General features: G+C 42.7%; 1 protein-coding gene across 1 annotated transcript in view; it reads right to left on the bottom strand.

Moving 5' to 3' along the window:
* The window catches only part of LOXHD1 (lipoxygenase homology PLAT domains 1), an 84,514-nt gene that overhangs the window by 21,493 nt on the left and 45,427 nt on the right, over positions 1-17,594 (bottom strand). Inside the window, exons 22-25 of the mRNA XM_064438730.1 lie at positions 16,930-17,115; positions 14,063-14,190; positions 9,582-9,699; positions 2,589-2,766 (exon numbers count right to left, since the gene is read on the bottom strand). Coding sequence (XP_064294800.1) covers positions 2,589-2,766; positions 9,582-9,699; positions 14,063-14,190; positions 16,930-17,115 — 610 coding nt within the window. The remainder of the gene's footprint in view (positions 1-2,588; positions 2,767-9,581; positions 9,700-14,062; positions 14,191-16,929; positions 17,116-17,594) is intronic.

The raw sequence follows: 17,594 nt of genomic DNA, 5'->3' as shown, positions 1-17,594 counted from the left end.
AGCAGGAAGATGGATGAAACAACCTCCAGAGGCTCTTTCCTACCAAAGTATATGATTTTATGATTCTTATTGAACAGCTGCATCATTTTTAAATAAAGTCTGGCCTTGTGTCACAGCCTTCTGAAGCCAAAGAATGTCCTTCTTTTGACTTAGAGACTTGGATAAGGCACTAGGAACTGACACAAACTGTCTTAAATTATGTAATTTGTAGGCTATAGCTGATCTGACAACATACTAATTAATCTTGTAACAGCAGAGATAAAAACCTTCTGCTTCGTTAATGCTTAGAAAAGGAGAAAGAAGTATTTATTCTTTCTCCATCTTTATTGCATTACCATGTATATGGCGCCTGCACATAGAATACAGAAAATCTGCATAAATCAAAATTAACAGGTGAGGACATTTTTGTGCCACAGAAAGAGCCATCAGATGGTCTGGCTTTATTGCAGCTCTGTCTGTGGGTCATGCCTTGAAGTAAATGAGATTGAGAGTTACATTTCTAACACAATCAAAAGTAAACCAAAATCTTGGTTTTAACCAAATATTCTCCATCTGACTTGGGATGTGTCTGCAGTAACAACCTCTTTTCCCCTTGTCTATGTGTACTCTAAGAGCTGCCATCTGAGGTCTTTCTGGCAGCCTATGAATTTGACCTTTGAAAGAGAGCCATCTTTCCCCAATTCAGCCTCTGCATGTTACATGGTCATCCAAGTTGAATGACTTCTGGAAAGCCAAACTGTAACTTCAAAGGTTTCTTTGAGGAAACAGTAAAACAGGACTGTGGTTAAATGTGTGCGTATGGTGGGAAGGAAATGGTCGATGCTTTATAGTTCGCTGCAGGACATTTTTTGTGGGATTCATTTTCCTTGACTTTATCCATCTAGCCTAACTTAATTGTGCTGGCTCTATATGAACCTGATAAACAGAGAGTGACAGAGACCCTCCAAAGAATGATCCAGACCACTGATTAAGACTCCACTCCCAGATGAATTGACCAGAGACAGCCTAGACTAGAAAGAACTAAGACCAGAAGTAGGATTTTTTGGACAATAGCAAATAGGAGAGGTTAATTTTTTTTTTTTCATTTTCTTTTTTTCTCAGTGCCTCTGATGCACACGAAAGTTGAAAGCTATTGCAGAGAAAAACTTTATACCTAGAAATAAACACGTCTGATTCTATTCATTGCAGAGCATTGCTGCCCTTAGACAATGTCAGTGTGGCAGGAGATGATATAACATGTCTAAACCATCAAGAATAAAATGTCTTTCTTCCTGAATTGATCCAACCAGGAGTAATTGTGGAATACATAATGATCAAAGAGGGGAGATGGTTCATGACTTGTACCCTTGTTAGATAAGCTGGATAAAGTTCAGCATTATGTCAGTGCGCCGTGTGATGTAATCATAAATAGACTCTCTGAAACCTCTCTGTAATCTGCTCTTTCCTACTGGTTGTCGCTGTTCATAATGAAATGAAATGTTTCATCATTAATACCCATCATCCTTCATTCAATGGGAAGGGCAGATCTGTCTGCTGTTGCTGTCATCTCCTATTCTCCTCTAGTTTCTATTTCCATTGCCTTTGTGAGTTAGGGCTGGATTTCACAAAAAGGTCACAGAAAGATCTACCATTATACTAGATGGATTGTCAGATACATAAACAAATCTTCCTCTCTTTTGTTTTTCGTATTTCAGTACATGTTCTTGAGACAAGCAGCAGGCAGAGCAGACAGATGAAAAATGGTGAGGAGGCAAAAAGACACTCTGCCAGGGGAGTTTTGATATTCTCAGATCAAACCTTTCAAGCTGCATAAATTACCACTGGTAAATCCAGAAAAAAAACCCCAAAACCAAACCAAACCAAACCAAAAAAGGTAGAGATCAAGAGGTGATTATGTGCACTGGTGTGGCAGAATGCCCTTTGAGGGACAACCTTTCAAACAAGGTGTCTGCAAGATAATGTCTAACTTGCCCTATGTTGGCATGAGGCAGCCTGTATGTGGTTGCAGCTTTCATTCAGCAGCCTGACAGAAGTTCTCTTGAAAAGCGGCAGTGATCCCAGGAAGTGACATAGAAATCCTATTTCTTGGCTCTTGGAGCTCTGCAGCTTGCTTTGTGCTCTGTTCTATCTCTTCTATCTGTTGTGCATTTAGGGGTGGTTTTTCACAGCCTGAGATAAATGGTCTCAAAACAATTTGAAAAGAAGGGTGAATTACTGCCAAAGTAGGTAGTGCTGACTGAAAACCTGGAGCCCACCAGCTTTGACTGTACCCTTTTTTTCCATCCTACCTGGCCAAAACAGAAAAGGGGCTCCTGACTACTGCAACATGGTCTGACAATAGCTTCTGTAAAGATGTTGTCAGGGGAAGCAGCGAGCAGTCAAATCTAGGCTTTGTGTCTAAATATTTCATGCCCAGTGCTCAGCCTGCAGTCATGATGAACAGACATCCAAAATGGAGGTGTTCCAGCATGGTAGGGCTAAATTATGTTTTTTTATAACATAATTTCAAATTAAGAAGGAGATGCTTTCCATTGCTAAAAATCAAACCTCACACTTGAAAAGACATAAACTATCCACAATGGACTTGCCTCCAACATCACTGGTTTTAACCTGAAGAGTGTATGTCGTGTCCTCCATCATCTGCTCATCATTTATCACAGCTGGCATCTCACACACAAGACTTCCCTTGGCACTTTTCAGCTTTGACAGCCATTCACCATAGGTAAATGTGGCCACCTCTTGATTAGTCAGGTTCCTCAGAATGATCTGTGAAGAGCCAAAATAAGGGAAAACACTTCAGCTAAAATTCAGCTACCATTTGAACGAGGGCAAAGATCAAACCTATGAAGTGCACAGTGTGGTAGGCCATGTGTAGAACTTGGTCATAACTTTAAAACCTGTGCTGAGTTCTGGGCTAAGCAGAGCTCGCTGCTATGGACAGTACTTGCTGTGGTGACTTGTCCTGAGAAATGGTCTTCATGGTATTGGACCTTTTCACACATGGGGTAAAGCATAGGAAGAAATCTGCTTCTCTGACATAAGTTACGGGCAAAGCCCATCTTTAAGAGAGTCAGAACTTTCCTGGAAGCCAGTATGGTATTACGTCTAAAGAAGAAGTAACAGAGAGTTATTGAAAACCTCACTACCCCTCCTTGAAATACAGTGTCTTCCTTTTGCCTGCTTCCTCTGTGCAAACACACAGCAATCATTGTAAAGATATGCAGACCAGCCCCAAACAAGTAAAAGTAATGCACAAGATAAAATTAGGCCAGCAAAACTTAATGCTTCACACTCTTCTCCCTCTGGGAAAAGGTGACAGAACAAACAGTATGCAACAGATATTAGTCACACTGTCTAATGTGTCACGGGAAGGACCTCAGATGCTGTGGGGATAAGAACGGGATAGGAACCTATTTAGAACAAGCCAGTGAGTTGCTCCAACAAACACCTAATGAAATACCCACCTTTATGTGTCCTGTTGAATGTGGGTTCAGTGGAGCATCACTCTACTGGGAGAAAGGCATTACGCTTGCCTACAGCAAAACCATAGCTGTAAATTCTCGCTAAATTGGGAGAGTTGGAGGGAAGGGAGGAGGCAGGGCTGTAAATGACCATTTTTGTTACCATCTAACAGAAACAAATACCATACCTGATCGAAGCAGTGCATCAAGAACCAGTGTCTTCCAAGGCACATGTCTGCAAAGGCCATGTAAACACAAGCCCAGACACATCAGAAAAAGAGTGACACGATATTTAGGAAGAAACAAATCATGGAGTCATGGAAAATGTTAAGTTAAAAGGGAAACCTAGAGGTGTCTAGTTCCACTTCCTGCTCTAAGCTGGGCTAACTGCAAGGTCATGTAAAATGAGTTTTGAAAATCTTCGGGGTGGGGATTCCCCCAGCACTGTGGACCTCCATCCTAGGGCTGCATCACGCTCACTGGGAATAATTTTTTTCCTTATATCCAGTCAGGGTTTTCCTTATTGCAACTTGTACCCATTGCCTCATGCCCTTTCACTGTTCACCTCTGAGAAGAGATGTAACAATGGTCTCTGTAACCTCCCTTTAAGCAGCAGAAGAATGCAATTAGATTCCCCCTTAGCCTTTTCTTCTCGAGGATTAAAAAACCCCCATTTACCTTAGCCTTTCTGAGTATGCCATACGCTTCAGCATCCTATCTCAGTGACCTTCCACTGCACTCTTGTATATCAGCCTAAGAAACTTATAAAACTTATCTTAAGATAAGTGCTCAAATTCTGTCCTCAAACTGCATGTGTCCCAGTCCATGCACTTCTGTTGACCCCAACAAGCTTTTAGCAGTTCAAAAGAAGAACATTGCTCCAGATTGTAAAAAACAGTTTTAAAGAGGGCAATAGTTACACTGAAGCTGCAGGAGTTGCCATGCTATTTGTGCATTGCGCTGTTCCTTGGGTAGGACACTCATCTGGGGTTTTCTCTCTGCCTGATGCTAAACAGGGATCCGTAACAGAGCACCTTCATCCCAGAGGTACAGGACATTTTGGGCTGTTGAAGCTGTCCCACTTTTCTAAAAAGCTGCTTATTCACAGCCACTGACACTATTACTTTGTGGTCAGAAAATGGCTCTGTGAGTCAAGATATAGTGAATCAAATCCTTTCTTTGAACCAAGCAGAAATCAGGTCTCCACCACCCCAGCTGGTGCCCTCTCTGCTGGGGCACAGACCAGAAGGAAATCTCCTCTCTCAAGGATGTGTGAACAATGTCTACACTCTCTTATGCGTCCGACCTAGAAAATTTTATTTGGCTAAAATTTGCAAATTTGAATTGTGAATAATCTCAGGTTGACTGAAAATGCCTTTTTTTTCCCCCTTGGTGCATAAACTGCTGGAAAAGGTTCAGCTAGCTCTACCTCTGCCCCACTCAGGAATGGCAGTGACACTGTTAGCAGCAAAATGTCCTGAGCAAAGCTTGCGGGGGAATGTCAGGAAAGCAGCGGGGTGTAGAAGCAGATTAGAGTTGCCAGCTGGAGTGCACTCGCAGACAGAGAAATCAGACCTCTCACAAATAACCAGCCCATGCTCAACACTCCAGATGCTGTCTGGGAAAAACCGTCTGGCTACTAAAAGCTCTGGAGCAAAATGCCGCCTCCTTCTATCCCCACCCCTCACCCAGGGTGAGTGATTTCATCCCTGTAAGCAGTTAGCACAGACAGGGTGAGCAGCCTCTGCTATCTCATTCTGGGACGGTGCTCCAGAGGGGAGCAGACAGGAGCCAGAGATTCATGTTATGAGCTTCGTTTGCTCACAGGAGATCACAACAAGAGACACGGAGGCAGCGGGAAACCTGTGGAGGCTGACTGCTCGGTCACAATGCGTGCACGTTGCTTACCTTACCTAGAATGAACCACATAAACACCAAGCATCCAGCCCAAGCACATCGTGTTGGCCCTCCCTACGGTCAGTGGTTGGAGTTGGGTATCACCAGGGAAGCAACACATCCCACCCAAGCTGGGGGCAGCTGAACTGCCATCTAAGGCATCTCTCCCTCTCTCAGCTCTATCTCTCTGCTAACTACAGAGAAGGCCTAGTTTGACAGAGGAGGTGAAAGCTGAACATAGTTTTTCCAAGGACTAAAATAGCACAAAGAGAATCCCATCCTACAAGGAGATGTTTGTGGGTGTTGCAGACACAGAGGATGATGCAGGATTTTGATTTGGATCACAAGGGTCAAGAAAGTCATCTCAGGGAGCTAAGCTGAGGCTATTTTTATTTTCTGTCTGTTTCTCTCAATAAAATTAGCTACAGCTTGGTGATGAGACTGCTGCTTTACATTGCATCTAAACTAACTTTTAGGATACCTAGAACTTGCTGTGGACATCCTGAGTGCTTTTAAGCTCAAACATTATAACTAATTAGGCACAGGTTTTAACTAGTGTGTAGAACACCTATAGAAATGAAAAGGAAGCAGGAGCAGCATGTATGAATGAAATGTTGATAATATGCTTTGTATCTGAGCAAATATTGTAGCTGACAGGAACTTTAAACCAGCAACATGAAATTAATGGTGCGCTGTAGGCTGCAACAGAAAGGTTTGACACGTCCAATCATTCGATTTACTTCAACCCAGCCTTCTCCCAGATGCAATGTAAAACAGGCTCCGCAGGGGCTCACACCCCACTAACAACAAATACATACGTTCTGGATTTCATCTCTAGAGACTCCACCACACGTTTTTATGGTTCTGTTGCATGTCATTAGTCTTCACTTAAAAACAGGGTCCTCTGACTGTAACAGAAAAAGACTTTTCTCTGTTGCAAAGAGCAGCAGTCAGCTTCAGCTATAATGAATTGTCTCAAATTCTCTTAATCTCCTTTATGTAAAGGAAAAAGAACTGAATAAAGACCAAGTCCCACATTCAAGATTATTTGTGACGTTTGAATGCAATGCAATTAGTGCTTCATTAAGACAGCTTCTTATCTGCCTGGCTTTGACAGCACAAAGTAACATTAAAATTCAGAGGGAAACCACTCTGCAGAATTCAACTGTCTTTCTTACAATTCCTGTTAGTTCACTCAGAGAGCTCCCATCCCTTCTTATTTATGGATTTTCAACTTCATATCTAAAACACTGGGCCACAGGTGAAATAATCACATGGACTGAGGAACTGGCTATCCCAGGAGGAGGTGTCCAAAGCATGCATTTAGAAAAGTTTCCTAATTAAAGTCACAAATGTTTTATGCTGAGGGTGGTGAAACCCTGCCCAGGTTGCCCCGAGAGCTGGTCGATGCCCCATCCCTGGACACACTCAAGGCCAGGCTGGACGGGGCTCTGAGCGACCTGATCGAGTTGAAGATGTCCCTGCTCACTGCAGGGGGTTGGACTGGGTGGCCTCGAAAGGTCCCTTCCCACCCACACCATTCTGTGATTCTATGATTCTATTCTCTGATTTTTCCAGAAACACTGGGTTGTGTTGTTGTATTTTGATGTGGAAGAACACGACATTCAGCATTAGGTCAGAGGAAAATATCCAAACTCTGTGCCTCTCCATCAGTGGTGAGATCAGGAAGTGTTGCTCAGCTTTAGACAGTTTTCATTGTGTCTTTCTGTGCGTAACAATAATCAATAATATTCATTCTGGACCAATACATCACTAATCAAATTTTGTTCCCTCTATAGGATTAAGTATCAGTGTTAATATCTTATTGCCACTTTTGATGCAGTTTGAATCTTTGGCACCAAGTTCATTACTTTTCTGAGATTCTGAATGAAATTGCAATGTATTTTATGTAGACAGAAAGAAAAAAAAAAAAAAAAAGACGACTACTTCCCTGCTTGTAAATTGAATCTTTTGGCTGTGTACAACATCATTGATAATTCATGCATTTTAATTGGTATTTATGCACTTCTATTTCTGGCAAACTAAAAACAGTATAAATTATGACCAGCAACATTTAACAAAAAGACCAAAGAGAATTAAAAATATTATTTATTGTTATTTTATCAGAACAAGAAAACTGAGAATATCCTGTAGATAAATGGAGCAACAAATGGTTATTTACGGGGTTGATGGCTTAATCTAGCTTCTCATTTCACTGTGCTAGTTAGCACTAACTGTGAACCATCTGTCTGAGAGTTTAGCACTACCCCCACAAGTATTTCATTATGCAGCTTTAATATGCACTTTTGACAGAAATGGAAATGGGCTCAGATCACTTTTCATGTCACACCAGGCTACATAAGTTTTCAAGGCTGGAATACAAATCAGAGAACAGAAATCCTTCCTCCCCTCTTCCAGAGTACTCCTGCCCTCACCCTCTGCCTGGGAATGCAAATGCTATGTTTACCTTTGCAGGGATGGTGAGAAAGAAAACTAATAAATAAAGTTCTCTACATATCACTGGAACTAGAAGATCCTCCATGCTCTGTGTCTCTAAGAAAAACAGAAACTACGGGTACAATTTTCAAAAGCTTCTGAAATCCTGGTCTCAGAGTGTTGGTGCATGGTCTGCCTGTTGCTTCCACAGAGCTGTAAGAGGGCTATGAGCCCATCAGATGGGTCCACACGAGAACCCTTTCTCTATTCTTCTCTGGGAAAGCCTTGCTTTGGGTGGGACAGTCCAGCAGGCTGGGTGACTGGACAGAGCTGGCAACAGGAACATGTGAAGGTGTTACCTGCCATTGAAGATGCTGCTGTCCCTTGCCTTTAAGCTATTGCTAACTCATGACTGCAAGATCTGGAATGCTTCTGGATGAAGAAGCTTTTTTTGATTTCATTTTATATGAGTATGATTTATAAAACTCAGGAAGGTATCGGGGAACTGGCAAAAGCAGTTTGACCAAGATAAAAGAATCAAATGAGAGGACAGACTGAGTTATTCCTTAGGCACAGTGAGAAAAACTCAGTGTCTGTGGCATGTATTTGGAAGATAAATGCTGGAGGACTAATGCTTTGGAAAGCTACACAAGAGCTGCTTAGAAAAAACTTAGAGGTGACAATGCTCAAGTATGAAAAGCTTTTTAAGCACAGAAATGCTTTTTAGACCTTGCTAATGGAGGTGAAGAGCAGTTCATCACTTCACTGGAAACTGGTGGCCACCTAGGACCAGTGTTTAGAAATATGTTATTTATGGGAAAATGAAGACCAGCTTCAGACTAGTGAAAAAGGATAAAGGACCCAACAAAAAAAACCTCCTGCACTGTTCTATCTGACCATGGGTTAAGATACTGGGTCTTAACCTATTCTCATAAAAAAGTCAAGGTACAGAAATCCAGCAGGATACCTACTCCAGAAAAAGGCATGCTAAATAAACATGGCAGAGATGTGTTCCTCCCTTAATGACAACTGAGGGTGTGGAATCAGCACATTGCTCCATCTCTATCTTAGAAATATAATTATAGGGACCTGTAACAAGCAAACTACATTTACTGCCTAAATATAAGTGATGTTTACATGGTGCTTGTGGTTTGGTAGAATACATAAAGACAAGCACTGTGCACTGTGCTTTCTTGTGAGATAGGACACCAGGGAAAAATACAATCAACAGAAGTGGTGGGAGCCGTTTTGCATGCTGTATTCGAAACGCAAGAAAACGACACCTTACTTGTGTGAAGAAGAAAAGAAAGAAATCTGCCTGTGTGCTAGAGGGACAAAGGAAGGGGAGAGATGTGATGCTTCACCTGAAGGGACGGATTATTTGGAAATGTCCCACCTAGCCTGGGACCATGATAACTGTCCCTGCCTGGCAGAGGGGGATCCACTCTCCCACAAGGTCAGAGCATGGCAAGGGCCTGCAGGAGTGGAGGGTACATCACAGGGACCAAAAAGTATTGCAAGTGCCCTGGTGGCAAGCCAAGGCTCTTTTGCAGAGAGGGAGAGCAAGATCTAACAGCAGAAACTGTGGTAAAGCTTTACAGCACAGCTTTTGTCCTGTTAGCTTCTTTTAAATTCAATTCCTCCAAGAAAAAAACATGAAAAACCAAATGGAAAGAGGCAGGAAATGAATAAAAGTGAGTCACTCGCTGCCATTCTCCTCTTTTTCAAGGGCTGAGAGGCTTCAGCACAAGCAAGCTGCAGATAGACATGCAATGTGAAGTGCGTTACCCTTTCCAGGAACCAGTGCGGGCGAGTCCCCTTCCCGTCAGTCCGGATCCTCATCTTCCTGAGGGGTGCGATATCGGCGATCTCCATAATGAAACTGTCCTCTTGGCCTCGCTCAAACCTGGGGGGATTGAAAGACGGGATGTTTCCCGCTGCTTTACAACATCGTTGCATCTCGATCCCATGTCCATGCTGCAACTCACACCTTGCCAAAAGCCTCAAATTAAAAGTTTATAAGCACACTTTATTGGACTTGATCTTTTCTATCCTGCAATCACTAGCTACTGTGTTTTTGGCAAGATAGTTCAGTGCAGATTTGTCAGGGATTCCTCCTCCCCTGGAAAATCAAGCTCATATGAGGCACCTGGAGTCATTCCAGACAGCCTGTAGCATATTTTATCACTCTGTTTGTAACCAGAACAATAGAGACTCACAGTCAGGTTTCAGCACATCGCCCTCCTCCTGGCATCTGCCCACGTAACTGCCCTTAGTCCATCCCAGCTAGAAGGTAAAGCAATTTTGCTTAATCTTTCTCTAAGACGCAGCACATATAGCTTTGCATTTGCTGTGGTGACAGACAGTTGCTTCAGCTGAGGTAAATATGGCAACCTGATTGCAAGTCTGAGGCCAACACCTAAGTTTAATAAGTGCAGACAAATTGTGTTAGAGAGGAGCCCACACTGACCGTCCCGCACTCCCCTCCTGAATTTGGGGAGTTCCAGTTTGCAAACTAGCTCCGTCTTTGGTAACAACCGGGGTGGGTTTGTGTAACATTGCATGAAAATCTTACCCTATGCTTGGCTGCTGCATACAGGCACAAGGTTGTGTAGGAACTGCTCATCTATAGCAATCAGCAGAAAGCAGGAAAAAGGGAAAACCAGCTAACTTATGTTTTTTGAAAAAGATATTACACTGGTTAGGACTGCAGCTACCTTACCTCCCTCTTAGCATCAATGATGTTAGGAAGAAAGCCTTGCTCCAGTGAAAGTGCTGCCTCAGGCTCAGTATTACCCTGTCAGAGCAAGTGTATCTTCTAGGTTTGGCCCCAAATACTCTGGCAGACCTGCTGTGGGCTTGGAGATGGAAATCCAACCCTTGCTAAGTAGAAGGGCAGCCAAATCCAGCTGGGTCTACCAAGCACCATGCCCACTCTGCTGTTGATGTTCCTCCTTCATGCAAACTTCTTTCAAGTGAGTTACCTGAGTCTGCTGAAAGGTTTGGAGTGAGGTCTGTGAACTCTGGGCACTACAATAGACAATCCCTGATGATAATAGCTGATTCCTAGCAATGTACTCAGCCTCCTACAGCTGTGCAGTGCCAGGCTATGGAGAAGAAAACATTTCTTTACGAACCTCTGCTCAGATTACACCCTGCAGCATGAATGTGATTATCCTCACACCATTATCTGAGCCTGCATATCTGCAGATGTTAGCAATAGCGATTGGCTCCAGCCTCTCAGTTTTCATCCAGGCATTGCTTTCCCTGCACTCCCAGACACGTTTGGGCAGGGAGTTTTGGTCCCAGTCCATTCCTAGTTATTAAGGGTTATGTCTGCTCTTTGAAAAACTCCCTTCTCTTGTTATTTGTCTTTCTGTGGTACCAGACACCAAGACAGCCTGTCTCACTGTGAGAAAGAGAATGCGCTTTTGCGCCTGAACTGGATTGATTTCCACTTCTATTTAAGAAAATGGTGTGACCCTTCCAGCCTGAATTATCCCATGATCCTATGATCAGTTTTCATTACAATCACTGTTACCTACAAAGCTTCATAAAAGTCTCTCACTCTGCTCCTTTCCAGGCTGAGGAACACTAAGCTGAACAGTCTGTTAGCAAAATAAGCCATTATGTAGATGCCCTGTTTACAGTTTGTAAGGCTGATACTCACCCGCTACTTCCAAGAAGTCATTGTAGTAGAAAGAAACAATTGCTAAAGTGACAAACTGGGTGACCCAAGAGCTCTTTTCTATCCTTAATTTATATGAACATAAGCCTGAAAAAAAATGGGACAGGAAGAAGTACCCAGAAAAGCTGACTGCCACTATCCCTTTTCCAGGACACTGAAGCATTTATCTAAGGGATTTCATTAAACTTTCCTACCCGTGCCTGCACTTATAAATATTTCTATTGCCCAGAGGTCTTGGCAATAACAGTAACGTAGCTAAAATTGCCTTAAATCTGCAGCATGTTAGACAGAGAGTTCTTCGTAATGCACTAGGCTGCTGCGAGTGAATTGGCACTGGATGGCTCCAAAAAAGATGAGGTACCTTTTACCATTCTGTTGCAGTGACTCTCACCCATCCTTCACTGCCAGTGCAAAGGCTGGCAAGATTTCCATGTGAAATGAGAGCTGAGAAAGCCTGTGTTGTTAACAGCTGGATGGAAACTGGTGGGAGAGGTGTGGAAACAGTCAGTATTTGTATTTGGGGACATGCATGTCCTCTGCAGAGGGTAGTAATAAGATGACAAGAGCTCTGTACAGTTGGGGGTGTAGATACACAGCACCTCCAACTAGAACAGATGTGCCAGTACAACCCCAAAGAATAGCACAGAGTCCTGGGGATATTAACATATTAATAGCTGTGTTTCACATGTCCCTTTTCTTAATAGAGCCCAAATCAGTTCTCAATGCCTTCTGCAGACCTTCTACGGGCAGAAGGCAACCCAAGCAACTAATAACATACAAGCCATGTGGCCCTCCTTTATTGCATTTTCATATCTTTATAGCAGAGGTTATCCACCCCACACTTATAGACAAATGTGGTGTTTTTTTTTATAAGCCACGTAGTTTAGCGATATCACTTGCCTGGACAGCTGGAGCAAAACTGCAAACCCTGTCTTGAGGGATTGGGGATTTCTTGGTCCCCTTTAGTCGTGGTCTATCTACCAGAATTGAGTGCTGGGCTTAAAACAGTGGAAGACAGATCAGTTTGGGATTGCCTGGGGTCTTGGTAGGAGGATGTCACTGAGAGCCAGACACGGTGGTAACCCAGGTGCATTGCCCCACATGTCTCTCTGTGATGGGGGGCAGAGCCAAGAGCTACGTCTTTCTGCATGACTCAGCAGTGTTTCTTATGGAAAGTGTAGTCAGCGACACCTCTGCTACATTTTATTTTCAGAGCAAACAAGGCTCGTGCTTGTTACTAACTAAACACAAACAGGCTTCAAGCTTAGCTGAACATGCTTGCCCGGACACCCACTCTGCTATGACAGCTGCAAGTAAAACATCCCCAGAGCAAACACTTCTATGCAAGGAGCCTTATCTTCAGTTATCCAGACCACACGTGACATGCAAAGCTGTGGCAGAGGAACTGCATCTCCAGGAGGCGGGGGGGAAGAGTCCAGCATCACCTCACCAAGCTGAGCTCGATATGTGTGGACAAACACTCCAGCCCTCCTGATGCTCTGTAGATGCTTTGCTGAATAAGGCCAGAGGTTAATTAATGGATTAATTAAATTTAAGGCTGATGAAGCCCACCTCTAAAAGCTGGTTACTGCCATGCTCATTCTTGCCAAAGCTTTCAGTACCGAGGGAGGTGTTAGAAAAGAACAAGAAAGCTTGAGGAAATGGATCAGTGACATGTGGGGGTTTTTGGCTTACAGAAATGCTGGCGTCAGACTAGGATTACAGTGCTTGTTAGCTGTCTGTGCTGAAGAAAACATGGGATTTCACCTTATTAGTAAAATCAGAGCATGCAGTGCGGCAGTTCATGCAGCTCAGAGCCCGTTTCCATCTCTATGCACCATAAGGCCACATCGGGGCAGACAGATGTCATTGTGTGTCCCATTTGTGCCAGCTGCAGACAAACCAGCTGCAGTTCTAAAACCACACAGTTACATTAGCGTGGCATAGAGCCCAAGCTAAGAAGCCCACTTCTCAGCAGGGCCCTCAGCTTACCAGCTCAGGCCTTGGCATCCCTCACATGGCGTCTGGACCAAGCTGGCTGACATCTGGCCAACAAAGCAAACAGGAAGAGCATATGGAGGAGAGTCAGCACCTTCCTATCACAAGCACTTTTGCAAGGCAGGTATGTTTGTGTTGGTTTGTCTTTCTTTCACTATGCAGTTACTCATGCATTCCCATCAAATAATGCTTAAATTAAATTACTTCTTTTTCCACAAAGCATGCATTTTGCAGGAATTGTGGTTTCATGCAATGTCCACAGTTCCTCTTGAGCTGATGCAATACTTCAAAATTCATATTTTTGTTTTCAATGCTCATGTCTAAAACTGTGAGGAGTAAATCAAACAAAGCTCCTGCAGATAACAAAGGATGATTCCCCTAGCTACAGTGCTCTCCTTTCCTCCACTCTGCTAAATACGTTATAATACTTACAAGGGGCCCAGTTCTGAATCTACAAAGGCAATGGGAGTTTATCTTTGTGCTTCAGTGGAAGCATGATCAAAGCCCCAAGTTCTTCTTGTCTTGGCACCAGAATCTCTTATCACCCTGCTTCTAACCAACAAAATTGACAAAGTTACTATACCTGTCTCCATTTTTTTCCAGCTGCATCTCCTCAGTGTTCCCATTGGATCCAAAGACAGTCATGAAAATATTGGTATCAGTACCACCGCTTTCAATGTCTCCAGTCACAACTGTGACTTCATAGAGGATCTGGTGAGGAATTGAAACAATCGGAAGGTCTCATTTGAACAGCTGTCCTTAACCCACAGAAAATCCTGGGCAAAATGCTAGACAGGCTCTGCAGGACATCTACTTATTTGCCAGGAATGGTTACAATACAGCTTCTTGGTTTTTCTCTACACCATGGTTGCCAGAGGCAAAGTTGGAGACAGCAATTTGCTACACGACCTTCCTCTGCATCATCTACGACTTTTTCTGCAGATTTTCTCAGCCTAGATAGACTCAGAGAGAGACACATTCATTTTGACACTGTATGCTTGGGGAGCGATGAAAACCTGATAAACTGCTTGTCCACAGGAGTCACAACCCTCAGACAGTGTGTAGGTCTCTAATCCCCTGCTACTTCTGTCTTCTCCCAGCCACCTTCCAGCACTCCAGACTGCACAAACTTTTGTCGTTTTTAAGAAACAGCTCCCAAAGACGCTTTTTTCTTTCCCTTGACTGCAAAATGTTTTACCCAAGTTTTCAGTGTCCACCTGAGCAACAGTTAGTCCAACATCGTTAACAGTTTTAAAATCTATAAATCCAAATAATCCATAGACCAGAAAAAATGCATCTATCCTGTTTCCCTGCGGGACACACACTGCTTCATCAAACGCAGAGCATTCCCAGATCTCGTACGTTAATTGTATGACAATTTGTGAAAAGATGTTTTGCATCATTTTCACGTTATTAGCCTAATTCTGTTCTTTTCTCCTGACATGTGAATAATAAGATTCAGAATAAAATATTTCAAATGCATGCAAGTCCCAGTGGCTGTCAGTGGCATTAGGACCTTTTGGCCACCGAATTATTTCAAGATTGTATTTTTGGTAACAAGACCTCTGGATTTAAGAAGTGGAAGAATATCAAGAAGCAGCCCCAACAAAATGTATTTCAAATAGTGCCTTGCTAGGCAAGTTATATTGGTCTGAACTGTGATTGCCACGTAAATAAACAGTGCAAAGGATTAATATTACAGAAAAATTGTTTTTCATGTTTATTCAATCCTGAGTAACCTGGCCATCACATATTCATCCACGTACATTCTAAATCATAGCAAAGCATCCCATTTGCTATAGGTAGGAGAAGAAAAACTCTTTTACCAATGCATTAAAGGTTTTTAATGACCGTGGTGGACATTGACTAGTTTCTCTATGTGTGGGATGACAAATAGTCAATTTAAAGCACAAAGAGGGACTATCAAGCCAAGAAAAGAATTAAATTGAAATGGGTACATATGGCTGTGCTAGAGTCAAGAAAAACAAATCAAAAAAAAAGGCACTTACTTTCCCAACAATGTTAAATGTATTAGTTGTCTTTGAACTCTAAAAAGAAAACCAAAAGTTAAACTCAGTTCTAACTACAGCTATTTACAAGGGAACAGTCCCAAATTCCCTCAGCTAGGAGACTGATCAGAAAATCAAATGCACACTTCTGATTTCATGTCTCAAGCATCTCCCCTGATTTCCTTCAAATGTTTCAGCAAGTTTCTGGTCCAACATCATAGAAAAAAATTGAGTTAGATGTGTCTATTTTTGGTATGCTTATGAAAATAGATATTCAGGAATGGGCTTTTAAAGGAAGACTGAATGTAAGTCTTCATTAACATCCACTTCAGTCTATGGGCAAGACACCAGCTCACTGATAGGAGTTTGGAAACCTTACCCAGGAGGGTAAACAACTGATGGAATTTTTTAAGGGATTAGGTTTTAACCTTGGTATTCAGTCCAAGGGAAGGTTTTCTTCCGTCTTAGGTCATTTCTACCCCTGAAGCCTCAGCTGAGCTGTTGAAACCCCTCATAGATACTAAAAAAGTTATCGTGCTTTCATGTGTCTGGGGAACTAGAAAGATTTCGGGAGAATAGCTTGGGAATCAAGAGCAGCATAAAGAAAAATTATTGTACTATGAAAGTGTAACCTCACTGTAAATAGAAACATATCTAGAGATTTAAAAATTGTCATACAGGTATTAAACATGGTATTATTGTGCCATTCATCCAGACCATTATTTCTGTTATAAATCTTACATCCAAAATCAGCACAGCTCAGCTTTCCAATTTGTACTTGGCTGAAATATGGCATAGCACATATTACTTCAAATGCCATATATATGGTTGAAAAGACTATATAGCTCTTTTCATTGCTTATTCAACTTTAATCATTTTAATAAATTTAATCAAGCTTACAAATGTCTCCATGTTTCAACAACTTCCAATTATTATTAGTTTCTGACTGAATTCAGTTTCCCTATCCTATTTTAGAAAAGCTGATATGTAGCCACACTATGCAGAGATTAAAATATCTCCACTGCTTTAATATGATGGGTTAAAAGTAACTCCTCAAACAAAACACAATGGAGTTATATTGAACCAAAGTGTTCGCTTTGGCACTGCCCCCACTCTGTGGGTACCAGGTGTTGCAGTGGGTGCTCCAGGTCTGCTGGCAAAATGAGGACATGCTGCTGAACTGTGTCCTACCTGCTCTACCCTACCCTGCCCTGCCTATGCCATGGCTGCATCCAGCCAGCGTTATTAAACAGTGCTCTAGGTGGTAATGATGCTAAACCATTCCTAAAGATTTTGGTAAAGAAATAACAGAGAAACCCTCTGCAAATAAAAGGCTTAAACCACATGCAAGAAGTCAAAGCACTGAGAACTGCTGGCACACAACCTATATGAACACAGATCTATGCAACAGCTAAAGACACAGGATAAACCTAGAGCTTACCTTGAGGCCAATGTTAATACAGTCTGCATCCAGGATATTGAGGATTCGTGAGGTGAGTCCATCACCCTTGTCTCTGGCCAGCCAGCACTTACAGACAAAGTTATACATGACGCCTTTGGTGGGCACGACAATGGTGAGCTCTTCCACCAGCCAGCAGCTCTCAGGGGTAGCCCCATCATGACCTACCTGTGAGAGTTGGTGAGAAAACACCTGCTGATTAAAGGGTATTTATTTGGAGAAGAGACCCTGATTGTTTTAAACAGTGTTGAAGGACTAAGAGTATTGACTACACCATCACACGGACCGCTTCCACAGTGGGATGGAACAAGCTGTGAGACGGTTCGTGCCATTGCTGCCCAGTAGGCAACACATCAGCAGGCAAGTGTACATGGTAGCTGATGTGGGCAGGGAAGCTCAGGTCATCTGCTGCTGAGCATGAGGGAAAACAGAACACTGACAGTCCTAAAAGTATGCAAGAGGAACATGAAATAGGTAGGCTGCACTAACATACATGAAAACATGTCCTCTCTCTTGCTACTCTACCTCTACTCCATTGACTTCTACCTGCTAGTTTGGTGATCTCTGCAGACCCATTTCTTCATCTTTCCAATCACTTCCAATGCTGTTGCAACACTTAGAAGTGACTATCCAAAGCTTCATAACCA

The sequence above is a fragment of the Phalacrocorax carbo genome, chromosome Z, assembly GCF_963921805.1.
Source record: "Phalacrocorax carbo chromosome Z, bPhaCar2.1, whole genome shotgun sequence".
NCBI lineage: Eukaryota > Metazoa > Chordata > Aves > Suliformes > Phalacrocoracidae > Phalacrocorax > Phalacrocorax carbo.
Note: the sequence above shows the minus strand (reverse complement) of the source record. Positions and strands in the feature narration are given on the sequence as shown.